Below are 25485 nucleotides of genomic sequence, written 5' to 3'. Positions count from 1 at the left end.
TAATCCAAAGCGAGCAGTGACGTCTGTAAGGCGATCGCTCGCCCTTCGCAGTTCCCCACTGCGGTTCAGTGCAGCGTGGTGCCGCCCTTGATTTCACCCTGAGCTAAAAGCCAAGTCACGGTTCACACTTCCCTTGGTGCAGAGAGCAAGCGGCGGAGGGCAGGGCAGAGGACCGTGCACCCCGAGTGCTGGCACCAGCCGCCCCGCGGAGCGAGCCCGGCACACGGCGGGGTGCAACGGGGCGCGCGAGCCGCCGGGCACCCGAGCGAAGGCGGCAGCTCCCGCCGGAGCCGCGGCCCGTCTCCCGCTGCCGTTAGCCACAGGACACTTACTGTCTCCAGCAAGGGACGTGACGATGGCCAGGGCCAGGAGGGTCTTCAGCGCAGGCATGTTCAGCGGTGTGCGGAGCGGCGCCGCGCAGCCTCTGCTTTGTATTAAGGTTTTACAGCTAATCTCCTGGAGCGATCGGATCAGTGGGCCGAGGATAACACACTTATGCAGCCCCTGGCTAATGCCGTCTTAGCAGCTCCAGACAAGTCACCTTGTGGTGGCTCTCAACAGGCCTGACAAAGCCAACACGCTCTGTGCAGAGAAAAACGCCTTTCTTGCTGTTTGCAGCAGGTTAGTTGGGGCAAAATCCTCCAAAGTTTCCATCCCACCCAAACCAGTGCGAGAGGACGGCTGGAAGCATGCATGGGGCTGGGAGCACCACGAGACGTCCCCGATACTCACCTATTCGCTCTGGCGACCCTCAGCCGGGCAGGGAAAGGGTCCATCGTCACCGACAGAGGAGCTAAACCGAGGAACATTTACCCAAGGCTGCGAAAGGCACCAGGGTCGGTCAGGGGGTGAAGCCAGGTCCTGCTTCCCAGGGTACCGCCACTGCTCTCCGCTCGCCTTCCTTGCGGACAGCTGTCCCAAGGCTGCTGTGGCGGCTGTTCCCGAGCATAAAGCACACCGGCGGCTGCACCACAGCTTAGGGTAATCCGCCATGCACAGCATTTAAGCTTGCTAGGAATTAACAGGGCATTCAAAGTCATTTCAGGTCTGAATTTCAGAGTTTATAAAAGCAGATTGCAGGAATGGATGCTACTCATGCTTCTTCGAAATCAAAAGAATTATCAACCCTGTTAATAAGAATGAGGCAGAATCAGGTCCTTCCCAGAAGGTAAAGCTGGCTTCTCTAAAAATCCATCACCCGTCTTCTAATAAATACCAAGAAGCTTTCAAGAGTGATAAACACAATTTTTATTCAGGCAATGAAACATGGAAAAAATATATTAGTAATCATTATAATAATCTCATTTGTGTGAGTATAACTCTTACAAATATTTACCTGACATATAAAAGGGAAATTATTGTACATATAAAATTTATGTTGATGGCAGTTACATACATTGTACAAAGCAATCCTGGTAGTAGTCAATGCAAAGATGAAGTCCTCCTGCCTCGGTGAGGGCAGGCGCGCCGGAAGGACAGGGTGGAAGCGGATTTGCAGTGAGGATGATTACTCATTGGCACTTCATTGTAGACAAGAGATCTATGGGCAAATGCACACTTGCAAACGGCAACATTAACGGTTTTACAGGCAGGCACCCTCGACTGTTAGAAACGGATATTGAAATTCTACTGCAAGAGAAAGAAAGAGGAGACGAACACAGCCATGCTCGGCTCTCAACGCGTGGGTATTTGCAAAGTTTCCCTGCACTGGTATCACTTCTTGGCTTGAACACGGGGAAGCGTGCGAATACCGTTGTGTTCCCAAGACACTTGAGGAAATTACCCTGCAACACGACTGCGTTCGCTCCCCGGCCTGGGAGCAGCAGGGACTCGCACACTCTTCTTCGGATGCTGCTGCTGAGCGAGCGCTGGAGCCATGCCCTTGCAGCCTCGCAGAGCAGGAGCCGCAGGAAGCGAGCCAGGCCTCGCCGCAGCTCGCGCCCGGCTCCGCGTGCCAGCAAGCAGCACACGAGAGGCAACAGTCTTGCCCATTTAAAGTTACAAACACACGCCTTCTATTATATATAACTATAACCATTATATATATATTTATATATATGTAACTATAACCATATTATAGTTAATAAATCATTCCTTAGGAATCTTCTTTGCCCAGATTGTAAGTGCATGCTGACAGGCACAGAAACGGAGCAGCGTTCGGATGACAGAGGCAGTGAAAGTGCAACCACGAGACACCAGGGAGCGGGGAGAAGTGGGAAGATGCTGCCAGAGCAGATTATTGCCGTGGGAGCAGCTCTCCGCAGCCAGCCTCGCCTCTCACGCTGCTCCTCCTGCAGCAGAGGGAAGGCTGCAGGATTCACTTCAGAACAGGCAGGCTACAGTTCTGGGTAGCTGCTGAGAGTGGTGAAACCAAAACTTCCCAGACTGGAAACCACCCCAAATTAACTTTTTACAAGCCCCAAGACCTTGTGCAACTCTGCTCTCCTTCTAGTTTCTGAACAAGATGCAAACGGACAAACCCAAATCCCCAAGATAAAGATGGGTCTCAAGGTTTTTAATTGAACTGGTCCAGAGGTGCAGCACATCCCATGATCGGCACCTTCTGGAGGTCGCTCCTCGCTAGTCACCATCACCCTGCAAAAGCCCCGGCTAACAGCAGCCAAGAGGGTCACTCGCGGTAAGGCCAGGAAGGCTGTTTTGGAGCTGGACACACGTGAGAATAAGAAAAGAAGAAAATGATGCTAATCTAGAAGTCCCAAATGCTGGTGAAATGGAGCGAAGGGAGTCATGCCCCAGCGGGCTGCAGTTGGCACATTGACCCCCCCGGACAGAAACTGCCTTTGCAGATCATCTCATAGAGGTTTTTCTACCAGTGTACTAGAGGGGTGTGCAGGGAGGAAAAAGAGAAAAGAAAAGGTTTTTCTTTTCTGTCAGCTGTGCAAGGTGACTGTTCAGCAGAAAGCAGCAGGTCCCCCCCCTCCGAACGGTCTCAGCCGCCGGCTCCCTCTCTGCACCGCTAACAGCCCCTCCGCCGCGTTAACCGGGAGCGTGACCAGGCACGTCGTGCGCTAGGGCAGGCTGCCATCATCTCTGCTGCCTAGGTGTGTAATAAAGTCTCTATATACATAATATAACTAATAAAATATCTATCAGGTATATGGCTCTGATTTAAACAGATGTTTGCACTGCATGCTCAACACAGGGAACTAGAAAATAGAGGGAAAACAGCTTGATTCTGTTACAAAAAGACAGCAGCAAAAAGTTTTGCTAGAGTTGTAGCTAGGCTGGGTAGGAAACAGCCCAAACAGCAAATATTTCCCTTACTGGACACATTACCACTATCCATTCAAGGTGATAATAGAGAATCCTCTGCCAGTACAGCTCTTGCCTTATGCACCCTGCTTTCTGGAGGACAAGGCTGCTCTGCACTGACCCTGGGAGGAAGCGTTGCAAAGCGCGGTTCCCAGCCACGGCGAGGCAGCGCACGGGCAGGACGCGCGGGCAGGACGCAGGGGCAGGACGCAGGGGCAGGACGCAGGGGCAGGCTGGTTCATGCAACAGCATCCCCAGGAGGGCACGCACCCCGGCTCCCCGTGTGCGTTCAACACCCATCGCCCGCAGACCTGCTCCGGTCCCACTGCAGCGCAAAGGCAACCTCAGCAGTTCTGCTCGAGCTTGGCGTGGCCAGAAAGGTAAACGCCTTTGAAATACAGCCTGCATGGAAATTCAGATCTTGGTTTGCGTCCTGTCAGATTTCAAAGTTTATTTTATGGCTGTCTGGATCTGCCTTTGCTTGTAAAAGGTGGGTTTTGTTTGTTTCTCTTAGTATTCAGTGCGGTATGGGCATTTCTGACAGCAGCACAAGACCCAGAGCATTGCTGCCCTCTTCATCACCTTTCTGTACTGGTTGGGAAAAAAGATCTTTAGGTCAGCAGAATCATGAAGTTGTTTAGGGTTTACTTCCTTCCTTCTGCAACAGCTACGGTGGGGGACTGACCTCCCTGCAGCTTGTGGGACCAACAGCAAGGGGTTTGGCTTTGCATGTTTTAAAGCAGACTAGAAACCCACATTAATAAATATCAGGAAGTGCCGGGGTGAACAGCAGAACAGCTGCAGGGAGGAAGGACGGGTCCCAGCTCTCCAGAACAAACATCTTCCCCATTTCTCTGAGCAAACCACCCCTGGCTGCAGACATCTCCAGCACTCAGTTGTGCTCTCTCCGAGATGGCTTGGAGTGACTACGGCAGAGCAGCCGTCTCTGTGCTCCCGTGGGCAATGGGATGTGCAGGAGGACCGTGCCGCATTGGAAGAAGTCGGCGGAGAGCCCGAGTGCAATGCTAATAAAGTGCATGAACGCGGAGAGACGTGAGCTTCCTTCCCTAGAGGCCGGCACGGCCGGGATCAGGATGTGCTGTGCCATGTTTCACCGGTGTACGAGAGGCACGGGTCATCCCCGTGAAAACCACCTCCCCAAAACCTATCTACTGCCAGGCCGCTTCACCAGTGCACCGCTCGGCCTGCGCCAGACCCCGCATCGCGCCTGGGACCTTGCCCACATCTCGGGGCAGGACCTACCGCGCCGTCAAACCCATCTAGCGAGAAAAGGAAATCAGCGGCAGAGCTCGCGCGAGCACAGCTAGAGCCCGCTCCCATGTCCGGGGCGCCGGAGCCCTGGAAGCCACCGCACCGCTGGGAACGGTGCAGACGGACCGCGCAGCCGGCCGGGGGGCTGCCGGCCCCGAGGGGAGCGCGCACGTCCAGCCTGACTGCGGAGAGCTGAGCCAAGCCCGGGCGCCCATCGGGGCTCTCAAGCCTGGGAAATAACCAGAGACTAGGACATTGCGGGGACCGGTGTTGCAGGTGAGGCTGCGGGGTCCGGCAGCCAAGCGGGAGGCAGCTGCACGCGTGTGCTTCTCTGCTAAGGGGGTTATCCTGGGTGATAAGGCAAGGTGCTCGAAGGTACAAGAAAAGCGGCCAAGTGCACAGTGCTGGACGAGGGGCGGCGAGACTCAGTCTGTCCTTCCCAGCTTCGCTATCAGCTCATCGCAGATCTTGGTCAGCTCCTCAATCTCCTGGTTCTGAAAGAAAAGCAGACCTTGAGGACCCCCGCTGTGGCACCAGATGGAGATTAAGCCCAGGTCCATCTGCCACTGAGTCAGCGCACGAAGCCCCACCAGCAGAAGGTGCAGCCGGGCTCCTGTGCCTGCCCCTGCCACAGCTCCTCCGTACAGCACCCAGGTGCCGGAGGAACACGGGCTCAGGTCCCTAACACATCCAGCTGCGTTCGTGGCACAGAGACCCCCGCAGCTCTGGCTGCCCAATTCTGCTGTTGCTCAACCCACGTGTCCATTAGCAGGCACACGTAAGCAAGCTCTGCCCACGCTCCCAGACAGCTCAACGCGTGCCAGCCCAGCACTGGAGGCCACATCACTGCACGCAGCCTTGCCTGAGCCTGGGCAGAGCTCGCATCGCCTTGCAAGAGGGCAGCCGTACACAGAAAAGCACTTTCTGGGCCAAAGACCCAAACACCGCCTCCAGCACCGAGGAGATGCTCAGGGCAGCCAAACGGTACCGCAGCAATCCAGAGCGAAAGCAGCGGGAGCTTTACCTTCTGCTGGAGGGCTCTTTCCAGGGACTCCACCTTCATCTGCTCTTTGCGGAGCCCGGCGTGCAGCGCCGCGCTCTCAGCTTTCGCCTTTGTGCGCACCTGGGCGATCTCCTCGTTGGCTCTTCGTGGGGTTGGGAGAGAAAGAGACAGCGGTTATGTCTTTGGAGGCAGCCAGGGAAGGTTTCCCTGCACGGAAAAGCTGCACTCTGTATGAAGCTGGATTAGGTAACTCTGCCAAACTCTGCTATGGAAACTCTGCTTTCTCAGAGCTAACCTAAACCAGCTCCTTATCCACTTAGCTCAGGGCTCAGATGCATAAGCAGGTCACCATGAGCTGCCACACATCAGCTCGGCCAGGGTAACTGCATGACCCCCCCTTTGCACACAAGAAACATGAGCTCAGCCAAAATGTGGGAGCTTTTAAGCTATTGCAAATAGACTCTGCACCTCAGGGCCTCCATTAGAAAAGCTAAGCAGAAGATCAGAGAATCCATTCAGGGATTTGTGCTGGCTTAATTATATCCATTTAAACTCACATCTGAGGTTATAAACAGCAGCTTTTCACATCAATAAGCTCTTGCCTTCTAATCTCAGAAATGCAAGTGGAGGCCAGTGCCATACAACATCTCAGACGTCAGTGCTGGATGGGCAGGGCTGCTCACGTGAGCCTCTCTGGGGGTTTGCCATGCTTTTATAAATAGACCCCATCGAAGGAAAGCATGAAAAGCCACCTGTTCTCTTCCCTCTCACCAGCATCCAGAAAGGGCCAACTGCATTTCACATAGCCCGATGTAAATGGGATGCTTACTTGTCTAACTTTTCTTCTGCATGGACTTTCAGGGCCTGATACCGCTGCTCTTCTTGCTTGACCCGGGCTAAATAATCTTGAGCACACTTTTTCAAAGCTTCTTCATTCTGGAAAATAAAGTACATCCATCTGAACAAGGACTGAGCTCAGAGATGCTACTCTGATCTATCATGTTCTGAATGTAGCAGAAAAAGGCTTTAAATAGACCAAGTTTCTCAATTATGCCGGAGCCTTTTATCCAGCTTGGCAGCACGGAAAAGCCCGTGGGTAAACAGAGCCAGTGTTTTTAAGGGCGCGTTGCCCTGGCATCTGCTCTTGCCTTGGATGCAGCTTCTCACAGGTTAAAGGGAGAAGTCTAGCAAGAACACGGAGACAAACGGGCTCTCCGAGAGCCCAGCTCCCACCGCTGACTCCCGTGACATTCACAAGCCTCTTCTGCCCCTTCACCAAGCAGCTGGCAGAGGAAAGCAAGCAGATAAACAGCCTTCTGCGCCAGGGCACTGCGCCGCGCGGGACTGCGGGGAGCTGCAGCATTACTGCACGGGGCGGGTGAGGCCACGCTGCCCTCGGGACCGTGAGAGGGAAGAGGAGCCCGAGAGGTAAGGACCTTCTTAAAGCCTTCCAGGACGCCCTTCAGGTTTTCGTATCTCCTGAAGAGGTCCGACAGGGACCTCTCCACAGAGTTCAGGTCCGCCAGGGCCTGGTCCTTCTCCATCGTGAGCTGCTGGAGGTTCTTCTGAGACGTCATGTTCGTCCTCTGCTCATCCTCTGCAAGGGAGGACGGAGAGCACATAGGACGCAGCGACAGCACGGGGACCCGACCGCCGGTCGAGGCGCACCCGGCGCTAGGTGCTCCCCGCGCGGGGCAGAGGCCTTACCTATCATCTGGGCAATGGTCTTCTCATACTCGGCCACAATTTTCCTAGAAGGGAAGGAGAAGACAGCAGGTGAGAGGCGGCGTTTTGCAGGCGCCCACCTGCAGGACGGCCCTGCCGCTGGCCAGGCACCCGGGGCCCCGCGGCGGGAGGGAGAAGCGCTCGCCCCGCGGGAACGCGCGGTCCAGCCCCGCGGGAACGGGCGGCCGGGTGGACGCGCGCCGGCTGGGAGGGTCTGTACCTCATCTCCAGGACCTCCTGCCGGCTCTCTTCGTACTTCTTCTTCCACTCGTTTGCTTCTATCTCCTTGGTGATGATCTAGGTCGGGGCAGACACAAGACCCTCGGCACGTGCTCCGAGCGCGCACCCCGACCCTCAGCCCCGCAGAGGCGCTCGGTTTCGCTCGTGTCCCAACACCGGCGGCACACGGGTGTCGGACCGGGCGAAGGGATCGGCGTGTCCCCCCCTTCCCCATCCACCCCGCAGCAGTGCCCAGGCCTCCTGCAAGGCAGCCGGGAGGTGTCGGTGCAGGACCCCCGGCCGGGTGTCGCACCGGGTGCAACCCTGCGTGCACGCGGCAGGGAGCTGCCTCGCCGTTACCTCCTCCCTGATGAGCGTGAGCACCGCCGTCTTCTCGGATTCACTCAGGCAAATGCCGTCCAGGGGACTCTCGCTTTTGCCCACACTGGTGACGGGCGCAGGGTCTTTCTCCGTCGAGCACAGCCCAGGGCCAACCTGCGGGGAGAATTGTCCGTCGAGGACACGGCATCGCCCTGGCTTTCTTTTCACCCTGCTTCCTGAGTTTGGGGTGTGCTCCCCGGTTTCGTCAGCCTCCCTGCCTGCACACGCCGGCAGCTCCAAGCCCGGCACCGGCTGCAGGAAGGGCCCGCGGACACCTGATCCGAGCCCCAACCGGCAGGGATCGCGTCCTCCCGGACACGGGGGCACGAGCACCTTGGGCATCCCCTGCGTGCGAAGGGGCTCCAGCCCCTAGACCCAGGCGAGGAGGAGGCGCCGCCAGGACGTGCAGCGCCCAAGCGGGGGGTGTCGGCGTGCTTCGTGCACACCAGCGTCCTACATGCACGCTCGCATCCCGAAGGGACGCTCTCGCACCTCGCACCGCCTCGCTTCACCCTGCCTGTGCTTTCGCGATTAGTTTGACAGCGGCTCCGGCCTCAAGGAGCTCTGCTGACCACGAGCCACGCGAGAAGGGTCTGCGAGGGCTCGGGTCTTGTCTCGGTCCCTCCGGCCAGGGGGAGGTTTCCCTGCAGCTGATACATCCCAATTGCGGGCAGCAGCTGCAGAGACGCTTGCGCAGCCCTGTGAATTGCCCCAAATTCACCAGGGACCTGGGGGGCTGATTTCACCTTGCTGGAGAGCAGGTGCCGGGTCAAACCCTGGCCATGAGGGCAGCTCTTGCCCTGGGACCACACTCTGATGGCCAGGAGCCCGGGGCCCCCGTGCAGCCAGGCCGTGCACACCGGAGCCCGGCTCTTCCCAGAGCGCCCCGAGATGGGAGACACCGATGCAGGACCTGCGGCAAGTTCCCCTGCAAGGGACAGCTGTGCCCACATGGCTCAGCGCCGCCTTCTCCTGGGGCCCAGCTCCCTTCCGCCAAAGCCGTGACGGCAGCAGCCAGGCGCAGGGCGGATCGCATCCCGAGCCGCCCAGGGAGCCGGCTCCTGCGCGACGCCCGTCCCGTCCCTTCTCCCAAGGGGGTCGCCCAGCTGGAAAGGCCTCCCAGGAAAGCGTTCCTCCCAGCGGAGGCTCACGCCACCGCCTCTCCTCCTTTCGTGGTCCCAGCGCCAGCGCCGGCCCCTCGCAGCTATCTCCTTGGAAACTGCCTGCAAGGCCATAAATAGAGAAGTGCTACAGAGGAGCCAGTCACTGTTTTTGCAGTGTTTTGGAAACCAAAGCGCTTCTCGCTGCCCCCCCTCCTCCCCCAGCTCAGGCTATCGCTGGATCCCCGCGCCGGCGTTCGCACGAGCTCTCCGAGCTCTGCCGTCCGCAGCCACGAGCTGGCACCGGCCCGGGGCACCGCGGGGGCTCAGCCACGGGGGCTCCGCAGCAGCGGGCATGCACCCGGACCCCCTGCAAGCATTGACCCTGGCTCGTGCCTGCCCCGCGGCAAACCCTCCCGAGCGCTTCGGGACGCCTGCGGCCAGTCTGCATGCGCTCCGCCAGCCCGGCCTTCGGCGAGCCGCAGCACTCTGCCGCCCCAAAGAGCAGGCTCCCTTTGCCGAATGCCCTTGTGGGGCTTAGCATAGCTAAATCTGTCTCAGAGCAGCTAATTTTGCTGATGCTGCTAATCCCGTTGTCACCTGCTCCCCCCGAGCAGCCGGGGCAGGCGAGCGGAGCAGAGCGGAGCGGAGCTGGCAGGGTGCCGCACTGGCGCGGGGCTCCTGGGGCCGCTCGCTGCGGGTCCCGGCCGCGGCCAGGCGCACGCTGGGGTCGCCACCCCGCAGCCGATGGGGATGCCAGGCAGCAGAGCCGGGCTGATTTTATTAATCCCCTGTCTCTGCTTCCTGACGGCAGCACTTGAGGATCACTGCTAAAAGGAAGGAGCAGATAGCAGACGATGGCAGCGCTGCCTGCCCGCGGCATCCCCCGCGCCCCGCTTTGCACTAGCCAGAACCCCATCACGCGGCTCGGCCCGGCCCCATAATTACTTCTTTCAGAGAGGCTGTGATTGCACTGGTGGGATTAGGAGCGACGTTAACGGCAGCTTCCCGCCTCCCGCTCCGTGCCCGCGCGGCAGGGCAGGAGCAGCGGCGGTGCAGAAGGGCGCACGCACACGCGCCCAGCCCTGCCGCGCCACCCGCCATGCAGGCACCTGCAGCGACTTCCCCATGGACACGGCACCGCGCGGGCAGCGCCACCCGGGACCCCCGTGGGCGACGGCCGGTGAAAGGGAAGGGGCACTCACCGGGAAGAGGCCAGGGCCATCCTTCTCCTGCTGCTTGGAGGTCTCCTTCTCAAAGCCTAGAAACAGGGAAATACAACATTTTAGCTGCCTGCAGTCGACACTCTGGCCGGACAAGTGGATTTGCTAGGATGGAGAGGTGCACGGCAGAGTGCCCACATCCCCCGAGCTCCCTTCCCCAAAAGCTTCCCTCTCCCCCAGCTCCTGTCCTTCCATGGACGGGGAATGATGCACTCCAGCCCCAGCTCCCGCACTCCCAGGAGCGGAAGCCAACACTTCCCTCTGGTGGCAACGCAGCCCCGTGCGTCTGTCCCGGCAGCTGTCCCCGCATCCGTTCCCCAGGGCTGCGGGGGGCTGAGACCGAAGGGAGACACGGGGGATGCTTCATGTTTTGCAAGCCGGGCCGGCTCGCACGGGCCAGAAGGCGCTCTGCGAGCGCGAGCAGCGCCGCCGGCTCTGCGCGTGGGATAAAGCGCAGCTGCTCCGTCCGCTCCGAATAGCACAAGTCTCAGCCTCGCGCCAACTGGGCCTGCTGCAAGCAAGAGGAGGGGCCGCACGGCCCCGTCTGTTCTCGACAGCAGCCCCGGAGAGAAGCTAAAAGCTGTCTCCGCTAGTCTCCCGTGCCGCGGACCCCCTGCCACCTCACATAACTTGGGATATAATTTATGAGCCTCATTTGTAAACAACTGCAAACACGATCCATTATTCATCTGCAAACTGGGCAGGGAAAAACATGTTCCTAGAACGCAGCTACGGAAGGAAGGAGGCAACGTAGCGCTCGGTGCCTGCGGATCTCCCATTCGCCCTCGCACCCGGTCAGTGGCTGTGGGCCAACTCCATGGCCAGCACCGAGCCCGTCCGTGCCTGCTCGGCCAACCGAGATGACCCGCAACAAGTAAAACCTCACAGACCCTCAGTCAACTACCAAATTTTTCCTCCTTTTAGAGGCAAAGAGCCGTTTTACAAAGGACAGAACATCTCCCGAGAGGTCTGCAGCTCCTTGCAGCATTCAAGAGAAATGATTAATGAATAATTGCACAGGAGATGGCTGCAAATCTTCAGTGCGGTGGCTTCTGTCATTGCACCTGCAACTTCAATATTGATTAAACGTCCTGTTGCCTGGCTTTTAATTATTTTTTAATGGATTGGTCAGAGCAGCAAATTACGTAGAAGACAGACAGTGAAACACCACCAAGCTCATTAGTATAGATCTTCCATAGCAACGTGGAGATCTGCACTGACCCAGCCGTCGGGCTTCGAAAGGCGCCACGTCACGACAGCTCCGGTCCCGAGCGGGGTGGCCCCGCGAGCCCACGGGGGTCACGGGCTGCCACGGGGGCACGTCCTGCTGAATTAATGGTGCTGCGGTGCTTGGAGCACAGGAAGCTTTTGTTTTTCAGTTGCTAACGCTTCTTCTAATTACTGTGACCGAAATCAGCCTGCTCGTTACGGCAGCCCCTGGCAAGAGCAGGGCTCTCCGACAACGCAAGCGGTTCCACCGGGAGAGCGCTGCACGCAGAGAGCCCGAATCAAGGCAGCCTATGCCGGCGGCCAACCTCTCCGTAACGAAAACAACGCAGAGAAGCGAGGGGAGGTTTCCTCAAAACGCACGGCAGCCTGCAGCCCTGCCGGCGCCAATAAAAGGTGCTGGAGCTGCTGCTGCCGCAGCAGGACGCGCGCGGTGCCAGCGGCTACGGGGGTCACCGGGCGCCCGGGGAGGCTCCTCACCTGCCTCCGCGCCGTGCCGGGCTGCGGGCACGGGCACGTTTGAGCACTCGAAGTACTCCAGGTCATCCTCCGGCTCCCCCTTCCTCTCCGGCCCGGCCGCTTTCTGCACGGAGGTGGTGGAGGCCAGCTTCTCCTCATCGGTGGCGTGGCCATCCCGATTCGCAACGTCGGGGATTTCCGAGATCAGCGCTCCTTCATCCTGCAGGACCAAGGCACGCGGTTAAGCAGGACTGAACTCATCAGAGGCCACCGGGCCGCCGGGGTATCCGGACGGTCGGCGGGAAGCGCCGGGAGCTCATCACCCAGCGGACAAGCTGCTCCCGGCCAGCGCGGAAGGGTTTTGCAGACCCACGCGGCGCTCAGGGCAGAGCGAATAGGGAGCAAAACCCACGGACCGCATTTGCCGCAGCGTTCCCACGGCTGCATCGCCCCCCCAGCCCGCCGCTCCCGCCGCTCACCTGAGCGCCGACGTCCAGGACCAGGGACTGCGCCTCGTACCGCTTCACCTTGCAGCCGCTCCTGCGGGAGAGAAGCGGGCGGCTGAGCGGGCGGCGGGCGCCGCGGAGGGGGGCGAGGGGGCGCGTGCGGCACAGCCCAAGCGGGGAGGCAGCCCCGGCGCTAGCGTTGCACCCTGCCCGCGCCGCAGCCGAAACGCTCACCAGCGAAACGCCGAGGCAGAGCAAACGCCGGCGCGCGCGCGGGAGGAGCGAGCAAAGAAAACACACTGCAACACACCGTTTCGTATTCCGAGGCGTTTATTCCTGCTGCCGCCCCAGCAAAGGCAGGGAACAGAGGCAGGGCGCCGAGGCGCCAACGGCAAGAAAGGCGATTACCGAGGGCTCTCAACAGAAGGGTTTCCCTCGCTACGTCCTTGCCCTGCGCATCGGCAGGACGGCATCCCGGGGTCTGGGGGCACACTGGTTTTCTGCACGAAGGAAGCACCTGCCGCCGGTCTCGCACTCGTGCGGGGCCCATCGCCGCCGCGTCCAGGTGTTTCCCAAGCGGCTCAGGCACGCGCAGCCCAGGGCAGGCAGCTGCTGGTGGCAGAACGGGGCTTTGCTTGCAGGGCTGAAGCACATCGCTCCTTTGCACCTTGAACGCGCTCTGCATCACGATGGAAACGCCATCTCCAAGAGGAGCGCCTTGCAGGTTGCAGCGGTCCAGCTCAGGTTCCTCTCGCAGGACATCCCGTGGCCGGGCGCCCGCCCGCGAGGAGGCTCTCGGGGACTTTGCCCTGGGTTCCCAGGGCTGCCGGCGGGGAAGCGGGAGCGGGGCCGGTGGCTTTCACGGGTTTCTACGTGTGGTTCCTCAGAAAGCCTGCGGAGACCCTCCTGGCTCCCGCAGCCGCCCAGAACAAGCCAGCCTTAGTGGTACCCACCGCTCCTGCTTGCGGCCCTGGCTTTCGGGGGCCGAGCAACAGAGATGAGGTGGGGGCAGCCCGGAGGAGGCCGCCAGCTCCTGCCTCTCCCTGCCGCGCATCGCTGCGGGGCTTCGCTCCGCTTTTGCTCAGCCTGCCTGCGTCAAGGCAGACGTGGCAGGGGCCCCCGGCGGCGCTGCAGCGCGTGCATCGCTACCCCGTGTGCATCGCTACCCCGCGCAGCGGCGGCGGAGATGATGTGCATGCAGCATTCGCCTCTCGCACGTGACGGAGAGCTGCTCCCGCACCCCGGGCAGCGGCACACACTCTACCGCCCTCTCGCTCCACGTTTAGCAACCTCCCCTTGCTTCTGCCAGGCCTGAAGTTCCCAGAAGACAAATACTTGCCAAGCTGAAGATAGCCTGCCACAGATAGGTGGGGGAGGGATCTCCTCCAGATCTGACGCTCCAGCACTGCAGAGCTGACGGCAGGAGCCTGAACAGATTCGCAGCGAGGCGTTGCGGGGTTTATCGGATCGCCTCCCCACCCCTTTCCCTCTCCGCTCTCGCCATCCCACCAGGCATGTGCTCCGGCAGAGCACCACGAGTGACGTGGCGCAGCACAAGGAAATTTTATTTGCATGCTAACGTGCGCTCCTGCGTCAGACTGAAAAACCCCTCTCGACTTCATTCTTCTCCATCACGCCCTAATGTAAGCAGTTAAACCACAGCTCGCCGCGTCCTTCGCGATCTCTCTGTTCTTAGGCACGGTCACGGTACGGTCTCCTGGGGATGGTGTTATCACACCATCTCCCCCACCAACACCACGATAACAGGTCTGTAACTCGCAGGAACGGGGAAGCGGGGGAGAAGGAGGACAGACGGCCCGTCCTGGCTCTGCATCCGCAGCCCCCGAGGCCAGGGCACGCGCTGGCACCCACCGCCCCTCTCGCGCGCGCTGGCTGCCGGCACTCACAGCTGCAGCAGCCCCGCCAGCCTGCGAGTCCCGCACGAAGGAAAACACCTTTTTAAGAACCGCGCTGCAAAACGGCAGCTCAGTCCTCAGCCGAGACGCAGATGTCAGCACCTGCGCCGAGCTCTGCTTTTGTTGGCGCACAGGGAGAGGAGAAGGGCGTTTGGGAGGACGACACGAGAGAGAAGCTAAGCCCGCGCACCGGCTTCCCCGGGCTTCCCTCGGCACGAGCACCGCCGGGAGATGGAGGGGGCAACGCGGGGCTGCCCTGCTCGTTCCCGGGAACACCGGGCACCGCGGCACGGGCACTGCTCACGGTGCTCAGGATTTCACAGGTCCCTGCAGCGGGGTTGCTCGCGCCTGCCAGCCCGGCCCGTCGCCAGCCACGTCTCTACCCATCTCACATCACCCACCTCTGCCAGGATCTGTATTGCACGGAAATCTGCTTTCCCCCCAGCCGAAGCACTGATTTTGAGTACTTTTATGTCACCAAAACGCGTTGCAAGTGGGCATGCTGTGAGAGCAAGCACAGGCACGCGCCTCGAGCGCGACGCTCGCCTCCTCTCGCTCCCTCGCGCGCAGGCAGTTGCAAGGCTAAGCTGTCCCGCGAAACGCGCTCCAAGAGGCGCGGAGGACACGTCAGGGAGCAGAGAGCAGGAGTCGAAAGGCAAGAAGGAGCCTGCATGCCATGGAGGGTGGTGGGGCCAACACACACCCACTGAGAGAGAGAACAAAAACCAACGAAACAGGAGAGGAAAGAAAAACAGAAGAGAGTACTTACAACAGAAAACAGAGAAATTTCACTTGTTCAGTAGTCCTGATGCACCAAAAAATAGACAGGAAAGAGACAGACAGATGGAGAGAAGAAAAGCATGTGAAAAGACCTGGATATTAACTCTCATCTGGAGAAACACAATGAATTGCACAGCTCTGTCTTTTTGGAAAGAACACATAGTAAAAGATGTTCTGATTCTGCATTTACTATTATCAGAGGAAGACTGAGCATTCAATCAAAAATCCAAATTACGAGGGAGGCAAGTGCCCGGAACAGCTTGTGCTGCTCCGCAGCAATGAGGAGAGCCTGAACTTTCACTGCTCTTTCCCCTCGCTGCCAGCTCCTGCTCCCTTCAGGATCACACACAGGAACGCTGACTCCCTTTAAAATCTGTATCAAGATTCCTGCTTTTGCTTTCAACTGGTTCCAATTACCGGTGTTAAATGCAATCACAAATTACAGTGGAGGGACCCCAAAATTTGCTGGGCAGTTCTTCCCTTACGCGATATTCCCCTCTGCTTCACTTGCCTGTTCAAAGACCTTGCAGAGGGCAGGTACAACCACCCGTCTCAGCAGTTGGGGTTTTGCATCTCATGACTTAAAGCTCTTAAAAAGTCAGGTTGAGACTTCAGTACTGCCCAGACACAGTCCGGATGGCATTTGTGACGCAGTAGGTGAAATATCAGGAAAATAACCAGTTTTATTCATTAAAACTATTCCCAGAGGAGTGGAGTAGTGCCTGCATTCCCAGTAAGCACTGGGAAACGTCACCATTTACACGGTGGTTTTAAATAGCATGGTTCAGGAACTAAATATGCACTTAAAGAATCCCACATGCACCGAAATAGTTCTGCAAGGGACAACAAGCTCCCCGTTGCCTCTGCAAACGTGCTAAAAGCAACAAACGAGCTGCCTGTTTAGCCGCTGTTCTTCCCTTCAGTTACAAAAAGGGAAGTTCTGCGGCAGCTCACAAAACGTTCCAGCGGTATCTGACTGACCAGACGTGCGTCTGCGACCTGCAGAAGAGGCGCAAACCCTCCCGCGGGCTCGGAAAGCCCCGTGGGCTCACGCCTTCGCTGCGAAGGTTTGCTCCGGCTCAGAGATCCTGCAGCCCGCGCGCTCGGCCTTGCAAGCCGGAATCGCGAGCGCTTTTCCAAAGAGGCTCCGCAGCGATTCCTGGGAGCAGACCTCGATCCAGGCTCGGTGGGGCAGCCCTGCCCTCCCCGGGGGCTTTGCACCCGTGCAGCGGCGCTGCCGCAGGACCCCTGCCCCTCTCGACCCACCAATTCCCGAGCAGCGAGGTCAGAGACACGGCTACCACCAGGACAACGGGCAGAAAAAACCCGGGCAGCAGCGGGAACGTAGCAGCCTCCGGGGCCCGTGGACGTTTTGGGCTCACTCAGAAGACACCGGGGGAGCCCGGAGCATCGCTGCCGCCATCCCGCACGCGGAGGGGCCGGGGGCCGGCAGCTGCCCGCACTCACGTTATCAAGCGCGACCGGGGCTTCTTCGGGGAGTCTCGGCCCTTCGACAGCTCGTCCTGCACCTCCAGCGTCCGAGACTCCAGGATTTCGTTGAGGCTGTTCTCGGCCGTGGGGCAGGAGTCGGCGGCGGCGCTGGCGAGGCTCTTGGTGGGCTTAAAGGGATCCACGGAGCCCAGGCGATCGGGGTCGAAGCAGTAAGAAGCCTTGGGGAGCGTCGGCGAGTTCTGCAGAGCGGAGCTGCCACTGAAGGGGTTGAAATCCGGGCTGTCCCACTGGCTGGGATCCACGCCAGAGGAGCCGCCGGGAGTGGCCCTCTCCGCATCCTCGGCGGGTTTCTTCGCCGGCTCTCTCTGCCTTTTGGGCGTCAGCTTGCTGGCCGGGATCCTGCTGCCTTTCCTGGGCGCAGCCTTCCTGGCCTCGGCGCCCTCAGCCCCCTCTGGGAAATCGGGCTCCGGTTTCCGAGCCGGCGCGTTGCTCTCCAGGGCCGGCTCGCTGCTGGGATGGCCCGGGAGCGCGGCGCTCGGCAGCGTGGAGCCCCCCGGCACGAAGCGGTTCACGCTCCCGTCGCACGCGTCGGCATCAAAGCCGTAGGAGGCCCGGGGGAGCGGGCTGTCCGCCCCGGCCGCGGCAGCCTCCGGCTCGGTGCCCGTTCTCTTCCCGAGGGCAGGCGGTTTCCCTCTCCCGAGCTTGCTCCGGCCGGGCGAGGAGCGCTGGGCAAACGCTCCCGCCGGCGGCCCCGCATCGGCCGGCCCCGCGGGACCCTCTCCCGACATGACGCGCTCCCGGGCGGCTCCGGGCGCATCGGCGGCCTCGACGCCTCCCTCGGGAGCTGCGGAGGCACCCGGAGGCCGGGTCTCGGCCGGGGGCTCCATCAGGGCTGGCTCTTTGCCGGCCTCGGGGCCGATCTCCGCTGCAGCATCCGTGCGGCCTCGGGGGGCTCCGCGCGGCGGTGGAGCCTCATCTTCGGAGCGCTTCTCGGGCGAGGCGTCCCGGCAGCCTTCCCCTACCCGCCGGTCATCGTGGCCACGCAGCTCTGCAAAGGCAAAAGCAGCGCGTTAAAACCGTGCCCGCTGCGCGCCCTCGTGCAGACGGCATCCCGCGCGGGAGCCGGGCTCCGCACGTGCCTTCCCCTCCCCTGCTCATGGCTCTTCCAGGATCAGGTTTTACGGGACCGACCCAGAGCTCGGCCTCCCCAGCTGCTGCTGTGACTGTTTAACCCCGGCTTCAAGCACCGTCTGCAAAACCCGAAGCCCGTGTGACACCGTGGAGAAAGCAGACATAAATCACGGCGCCGGCCCCCCTGCAGGCAAGCGTCGCTCTGCACCACGCTGGCAGCTACGAACGTCTCCATTTATGTCTCTCCTCTCCCCGGGACGTGCTCCCAACTGGGGCGCCTGAAGCACGAGAGGGGTTTTGCAATTGCAACGCCCCCGTGTAGCGCTGCGAGGGCTGCACGCCTGCAGGGAGCGACCGCGGGGCAGAAAACCCTCGTGCCCGGGCGGGGAACAGGGAGAGCCGCTGCTCGCCTCCACGGAAAGCTACAGATCACCGAGGTGAGCTCCAGGCGGTGCAACGCGGTGCCGGAGCTGCCCCGGCCGCTCCGCTGCTCTGCCCCGACGTCCCAGCCCCGGCTCTCCCGCGGAGCCTCACGGGTCCCGCCGGCCCTCGTCACGCGGCTCCCCCGAACGAGGCCGAACTGTCCTAACCTTTCCCAGGCTTCACGTTTCCCTAAGCTCCCGCCTCCCCTGGAAAGGGCTCTCCACCCTCCTGGCAGCTGCCCGCACGGGGACGGGTTGCAATCCCAGAAGCGCAGGCCGAGCCCAGCGCGGTCCAGGCAGCCCTTGCCTGCGGTAGAGCATCGCGCCGCTCCACCGCCGGCGGACGCGTGGGCCCTCAGGAGCCTCTCCCGGTAAAATATTAACTGCGCGCTCTAGATAGGGCAGTCGCCTGCGGCCGATGCTCTCACTCACAAAACATCCCTGCGATGCATAGATGCGAGGAGCCAAAGCAGGGGGAAAGCAAGAAAATCCGCGTGCATTTGGCACGGGGAGGGGAGGCCCAGCAGAGCGACGAGACCCCAAAGGGCGAAGGCAGGAAAAAGGCTGCGGGAGAGGAGAGGCAGCGTGCAGCCCACGGCCCCGCTCGCAGCCCGCACGCCCTGGGGCTCCCGCAGGGCCGGTCCCCGTCCGCCGGATGCCCAAACTGCCCGGGCAGCCGCTGCCCGCTCCCCTGGGATCCAGGGATCCCGCCCGTGCATCTATTCCGGTCTCACCGCACTGCTGCCGTCGTTTAATCACAAATCCTGATCCATGACTTAATCACTGTTACTCCAATCCCTGCCACTAAATGCTTTTACTGTTTAATCTCTTCTTCTCTGTCAGGGGACGGGGAAGCTCCTTATCCACCGAGACATCTTGGAGATGGCAACCCCCCCCCCCCCCCCAGTGCCCACGGGCAGGAAAGGAAAATGCCCGGAGCCGCTCCCCAGCCCGGCGCAGCTCTGCTCCCCCGTCCCGGCACGGGATGCGCGTGGGATCCCGAGGTGATGCGGAGCGGGATTTGGGGTGCTCGGCACCCCCCAGGGAGCGTGCAGGGCCCCGCAGCGCTCCCGGCACTGTCCCAGCGGGATGCACCCGGCAGAGCCAGGTCCTCCGGGGGCAGAGCACGACGCTGCTCCCCCAGGGACCGAACAGGCTTGAAAATCAGCATCGGCCCGGGGGGCTGCAAATGCCGAGCGTGCCCAGGGAAACCCGCTTGCCCCCCGCGCTTGCCGGTTTTGCAGGGGGGCCAAGCTGGCGCCGGCGCGTGGCAGGCAGGGCGCTCGCGGGCTGAGCTGCGCGCTGGCCCCTCCAGAGGCCATTCCCATCGCGGGGCATTCGCAAGCAGCCCGCGTTCGCGGGTGACGGAGCGAGTCGCAGGCTGGCAGGAGGAGGAAAGCGAGCCAGGCAGATCTCTGGCTCCCGGGCTAAGCCGGGACGCCGCGCCAGCAGCCCTGACTCAGCTGATGGCTCGTGGCTTGCATAACCGATCTTTAGGATGCTAAAAGCCACAGAAATGAATCATGGGGGCTGTGCACCCTGAGACTGCAAGAAAACTCTGGAGAGACATTACCTTCTGCCCCACAAAATGCACCAGCAAGCACAGATCCAGTGGAAACGTACTTGGAGTGCAGCCAGCAAACGCTTTTTCAGGCAGCCCTTGCCAGGCGTTTCCATCGTTAGGAACCAGGAAACCTCTTTAATAGGCCACACAGAAAACTTTATTACACTTGTTGTATTGCTCAAGTGTTTTAGACCTCATTGAGACACCCCTGAACAGAAGAGCAGGCTTCGAAGGCAGGGGAACAGGCACCTTTTAAACACATTTTACATCCCCGCCTGAGGATTTTGCAGCCGATGTTCTCGCAGACACAAGCTGATCATGGTTTCTAACCCAAGCAATGAGTTATATTTGAAAAACAAGCACCTGAGAGTGGAAAACACCTCTGCTCACTCCTGCGGGGGTCTGGCGTGGGGAGAGGAGGGACGCGTGCGTGTGACCATCGCTCATAACACCCATATCCTCACAAAAACTGCAAGACCCTGCCCACGCCTGAGCAGCTCCGCACACGCGCGAAGACGGGGCGCGAGCTTTATGCACCCGGCTGAACACAGAAAGCGCAGCATCAGCCCTCGGGATTTGCCCAAATTGCTGCCTCAGCTCCCCGGGCGGTGGAAAGCAGGTGGGAAGAGCAGCTCCCGGAGCCGCCCCGCTGCCCTGGCGCGAGCGAGAGCCGCGGTCGCACACCGCGCCGGCCCGCGGGGCCCTTCCCCACCCCCCTCTCGGCTGCAGCGCTGCTCCGGGGCCAAAACTCCGCTAAACCCTCCGAAAGCAGTGCCAGAAGCAAGGCGTGCTCGGCGGCTCTGGGACCAACCCCAAATCAAATCCAGTGAAAGCCGCTTGCACTGTGCAAAGGCGAGAACAGCCTTCCTGAGCAGAGCGCGCTGCGGCCGCGAGACGGAGGCCAGCGGGGGTTATCCGGCTCCGGTGGGACAAGGCAGCTCCGCTCCCTGCCGCGGCTTCACCGTCCGCGAGGGGAGGACAGGGGCACTTGCTCTGCACTCTCTTTCGGGGACTCCGAATTCCTCAGAACAGCAGTCACACCAGCTGTGCATGGAGCGCAAACCTGTTTCTGGTCCTGCCAGTGCACACGGAGTGGGTATTACCAAATGAAAATGGAGATTTTATGCTCTCTTGAGAAAAACTTAGAGAGGACAGCCTGGCACCGCAGTAATGGGCACTCTATGCATGTGCGTTGTAGTAGTTACGACTGTTTTCCTCAGGCTAAAATCAGACACAAACATCGACTGGCTAAACATCTTTCCTGCGGGCCACCCCTTGCTCCTTGAAAAGAGCCAGTGAAGTCTGGGAGGAGCAACGCCGCGGCGCAGAGACCCCATGCCCTTTCCATCCTACATACAGCAAGCAAGTGAAGCAGCAATGATTCCCCGCGCAGCCCTGAATGCCAAATGCCGGCGAGAACAACCCCTTCACTATCCGCAGCCTTTGGTTCGGCTGGAGCTTTGTGCACAGCATGAGTCACGCATTTCTGCCTCCGCTGGCTGCCTGGCGCGCACAGACCCAGCACAGGATATCTGGGCTGCGCATTCAGCTCCGGCTCACACAGCTAACGACTTTTTTCCTCTTTTGGCTTTCCGCTTTTGTTTAACAGACGCTGATCTATTTTTAAATCTCTTCTGTTAAGAATTAGCATACCGACAAACAATGCTGCCACTAGCGCTCCGGATAACACGTGCCCCAAATCAGGGGAACAGCCGTATCCGCGGACGAGCACCGCTCCTGTCACTAACGGCTCCATATTTGCTGCTGCTGCTCCTTTCCCTGCACAGAGTCTCTCCTTTTGGCAGACGATCGAAGGCAACTTTTAGCAAGAACAAGACAGAATTACAGCCTCTGTCGTCCGAGACGGCAAGAGGAAACCTGTTTAAGGGATCCTGAGTGGGCGCAGAGCCTCGCCACGGCCCCCTCCCTGGGGGCAGGGGACAACCCGAATTTCTGTCCCTGTACACGGGGTTTAATGCCTCTGGCCCACATTTCAGCTGTGCGTGAACAACCAGCCCCTCGAGCCAAAGCTGCTGTCTTAGACGTAATAGGGTCAGGAGACGTGTGAGTAACAGCAAAATTGCAGCATTACTCGGACACAGGAGTCTCCGCTCCCCCAGTCCATCCCAGCCCGGGAAAGGCCATGCCCGCCGGCGCGCATGCCCACAGGTCTGTGCTCACGCGCCTCCCACCGCGGCACTTGCCCAGGGGCAGCACGAGCATTCGCGGCAGCTCTTTCCTCAAGGCTGCAGGGCACCGGCTCTTGCATCGCCTCCCGACCACCGCGTTTATCACAGCTGCCTGCTCCTGAGCCGCACTCACACCCAGGCGCATGCCACAGAGATGCAGCCCCTCGGGAACCAGGACGCATGGCGATGATGAGGCCTTAATGTATAGGTTAGCTAAGGTCCAGGGGTTTTACACCTCAGTCTCAGGCTTTCGGGACAGTAACTCCCCGGGGTCTGGAGCAAAGTGCTTCCTCCAACAGAAGCTTTTGCAGAAATGATCTTAATTCCTGCAAGGGAATTTTCCTGGGAGAGGGGTCCCGGGGTCTGGTTTGAGCGAGCACACCCCTGAAGCCGAGGCACCCCCGGAAGCCGCGGGGCGCTGGTAAGCGAGCAGGCACCACTACGAGCGTTGGAGAAACGCCCCGGGTCGAACGCAGCGGGGGCTGCCCCGCAGCCTGGGGCAGAGCGCGGCTCAGGGCGCCCGGCCGGGAGCTCCCGGCCCCGCAGACGCCGCCTGCGCCCCTTAGGGATGCACACCTTCCTTGTTAGGGACAACGCCAGAGCTCCAGAGCCTCGGCGCTCAGCACGCCGACAGCACAAACGCAGAGCTCGCCCCGGGGGCCGGCCCCGCGCTGCCGCCACCTCTCCGAAAGAGGAGTGAAGCGAAAGGGGAGGGAGGTGGTGCTCGGAAAGGCCAAGGGTTAACGGGGAGTCGTGCACAGAGACACGACAGCCTGGGGCGAGACGCACAGATGAACCAGCAACGGCACGGGCTCCTGCGGGCAAGGAGACCCCCTGGGTTTTCCGAAGGTCCCTGCAATTTCTCCAGTAACAGGGTTCAGCAGGCTCAAGTTCTCACACATTTAACAGCAGCTACACGGGAAGAGGCCAGGCTACTAACTCTAGGGAAAAGGGGCCTGTGCAGCGAAACCTCTGCTGCTGACAGCGAGACAGCATCACGTCAGCTCCTGTGACAAGGGCAGGTCTCTCCCACAGCAAGTGGCAGGCGAAGCATGCGCAAGCCAGCTCCCGCCGCCCGCGCTCCTGCACCCGGAGGCGGCGGGAGGTATTACTGAGCCCGGCAAGGTCTGAAGGGAAGTCGAGAGGGCGGTTTAAAGGACAGAATGATTCAACAAAACCTTCTGCTCCTCTCGATCAATCCACCGCAGCCCTGCCGGCTGCAGGCTCTGCATCTCCGGGCTCTGCCCCCACCTGCTGCGGCAGCTCCCCAAACCAGATTTACGGATCTCTGCGTCTGCAGCCTCACGCATGCTCCCCCCGCATGCTCACCCCTTATCTCGGCTTGGGGACAACAGCGGGGTGTGACCGGTGATTGCAAAACAGCCTGGTGATCGTTTCGGGCTGCCTAGGCAAGAGCCAAGGGGAGCCCAGCTGACTCTTTCAAGCCTGCAAGGCAGCCCCCCCCCCCCAAAATGATTCAGTAAAATCAGCATTTAAGTTAAAGAACAGCCCTTTGCAGAGCACATACAGCCCCAAGTACTGGCATTTGAACCATCCAGACCATTAACCACAAAAAATGCAGCAGGCATTATTCAAAACAAGCAACTTCTCCTCCTTGACCCCACCCTGCTTTTCTGCATCCGGAGCAGAAAACCGAAAAGCAGAAGACGCATGCTTGAACTTTACCTCGGGTCCCGGCCTCCGGCTCTCGCGGTCCCAGCGATGGCTCGCAGAGCTCCTTTAGTGGCGAGCGGATCGGCGTTTCTGCTTCGGGGGTCTCAAAATTACCTTCGGAGTCCGAGCTGCCGAGGGGGGGGGAAAACAGTGAGGAATTACCACTTTCCCGGCTAGCTCTGACATCCTTCACACGCCCTACACATCCAGCCAGGCCGGCTCCCGGGCCGAACCGGCCCGCCCGGAGAAGGCATCCTGCGGCTGCCGCTCTTGTGTTTCCAGCAGGCCACGCTAGCAAATGGAAAAGGTAGAGCAGGTGAAACAACATCACAAGTGTCCCCCCACACAGCCCCGGCCCCTGGCCGAGCTAGTCCAGCTCTCGGGCTGTGCATCCGGAGCGCCCGGCTGCCTCCCCCGGGCTTGCTCTCATCACACCGCCCCGTCACCCCGGTCTTTCTCAGCATCCATTACTGACCTCCGCGGACGTGGCAGCCTAACCCACATCTTCCTCTACAGCTCCAGAGGGCTGGTGCATTAGGAAGTCCAGAAAACAAGCCTCGATCCGCCTGCCCCACGCCTGCCACATCTTCACCCAGAGCCCAGAGCTCACAGTTTCGGAGCAGCTATAAGGCCGCGAGGTGGTTCTGGCACACGTCTCCCTCCTTTCCCACTGCCTTTCCCTACTGCTAACAGGTCTCAAAACCCACAAAGCTAAATGCTCAGGAGCTGCGCAGGTTCCTGGTGCCACGGACGAACCAAGCCAGTGCTGCGCAGCGCGCGGGGAGCCGAGGGTGCAGCGGGCTGGCGGAGGCAGGCCCGTGCGCGGCACAGCCATGACACCCGCGGGAGCAGCTCCGCATGCAGGGCAGGTGCCACACGCGGGACACAGAGCGCCGCAGCCGAGCCCTTCTGTCCCCAAGAGGACGTGCCGTGCCGCGAGTGCCAGCGCGCGTGCAAGGCAGCAGAGCCGGGAGGTTAACGGGGAGGGAACGAGTTCAAACGCCCGGGAGCTCGCAAAGCAGGGATGCAGCGTACTTGCCTGAAACCCAGGGATTTGGTCTCTGCCTGCGAGTCGTCCTCTCCTTCTCGCTCTCCCCCACCATCCTCACCTCCAGCAGCGGCCCCGCCGCGCACCGCGGACCACGTCCACTTGGCCCACTGCACCGGCGAGAGGATCTGCCAGGCGCTGAACGCCATGGGGCCGGTTCCGCCGGGGGGGTCCCGAGACGGCGGGCGGCGGCGGCGGCGCCGGACTCCCCCGAGCGCGGCTGGCGGAGGCGGTTAAGCGCGGAGCATCGGCTGCGCCGCGCGTCGGCTTCCTCCTGCGGGGGCGGCGGGCGGCAGCGCCGCTGCAGCCACTCTGCTCTGCTCCGGCCGCGCCGCTCGGCTGCAGCCGTCCCGCTCCGCTCGGCTCCGCTCGGCTCCGGCCGCGCCCGGCGCTCAGCGGGGACCCGCCGCCGCCGCCGCGGGCACGTCCAGCCCCGCGGCGCGGGGATCAGCGGCCGCCCGACACGGCGCGGCGCAGCCCCGGGCCTCCCCCGGGCCGTACTACCGCGGCGGGGAGAGCGCGGCCGGCCCCGCAGCCCGCCCCCCCCCCCCCGCGGCGCCCCGCGTGGTCGGACCGCGCCGGGAGACGCCGGCGGGCTGCGGGCTCGCCGAGCTGCGAGCGCCGAGCGGGGAGGAGGGACGTGGGAAGCCCGCAGCAGCGTCCCCCTTCCCCTCCCACCCGTGCCGCAGCGACGGGATAGGGCTGCGAGTGGATAAATCGCAGGCTTTCGCTGTGCCACATTTTATCGCTTCGCCCCTCCTCTCCCCGGCTCTGGGTCAGGCTGTCCGTAGCAGCAAAACATCCCCGAGGCCGAGCGCTCTCCAGGTGAGCACCTGCAGACCGCGCCGGGAGGGCTCTCCCTCCGCTCCCGTGGCTGCATTCCTCACATGGAGCAAAGCCCGGCTTAGGAAACCGGCTGTGCGCCACGGAGATCCCTCGTTTGCCCCCCATCCACCCTCATTCCGAGACAAACTCTCAAAA

General features: G+C 61.1%; 1 protein-coding gene across 2 annotated transcripts; it reads right to left on the bottom strand.

Moving 5' to 3' along the window:
- Positions 1-3694: 3694 nt before the first annotated feature.
- On the bottom strand, positions 3695-24821 carry TACC1 (transforming acidic coiled-coil containing protein 1). 2 transcript variants are annotated; one of them, XM_067312241.1, is made up of 13 exons: positions 24496-24821; positions 23469-23584; positions 16492-17524; positions 12362-12422; positions 11904-12102; positions 10179-10234; positions 7853-7987; positions 7494-7570; positions 7256-7299; positions 6985-7145; positions 6378-6484; positions 5570-5690; positions 3695-5039 (listed from the first exon to the last, which is right to left on the bottom strand). In XM_067312241.1, the coding sequence occupies exons 1-13, from the start codon at positions 24651-24653 to the stop codon at positions 4971-4973; spliced, it is 2337 nt and encodes a 778-aa protein (XP_067168342.1). In that variant the 5' UTR covers positions 24654-24821; the 3' UTR covers positions 3695-4970. The 2 variants fall into 2 exon arrangements, with proteins under 2 accessions (XP_067168342.1, XP_067168341.1); XM_067312240.1 differs by lacking the exon at positions 24496-24821 and having other exon boundaries at positions 23469-23857.
- Between the last annotated feature and the right edge of the window lie 664 nt (positions 24822-25485).

This window comes from Apteryx mantelli, chromosome 29 (assembly GCF_036417845.1).
Source record: "Apteryx mantelli isolate bAptMan1 chromosome 29, bAptMan1.hap1, whole genome shotgun sequence".
Lineage (NCBI taxonomy): Eukaryota > Metazoa > Chordata > Aves > Apterygiformes > Apterygidae > Apteryx > Apteryx mantelli.
The sequence above is the reverse complement of the archived record's forward strand: the minus strand, read 5'-3'. Positions and strand labels throughout refer to the sequence as shown.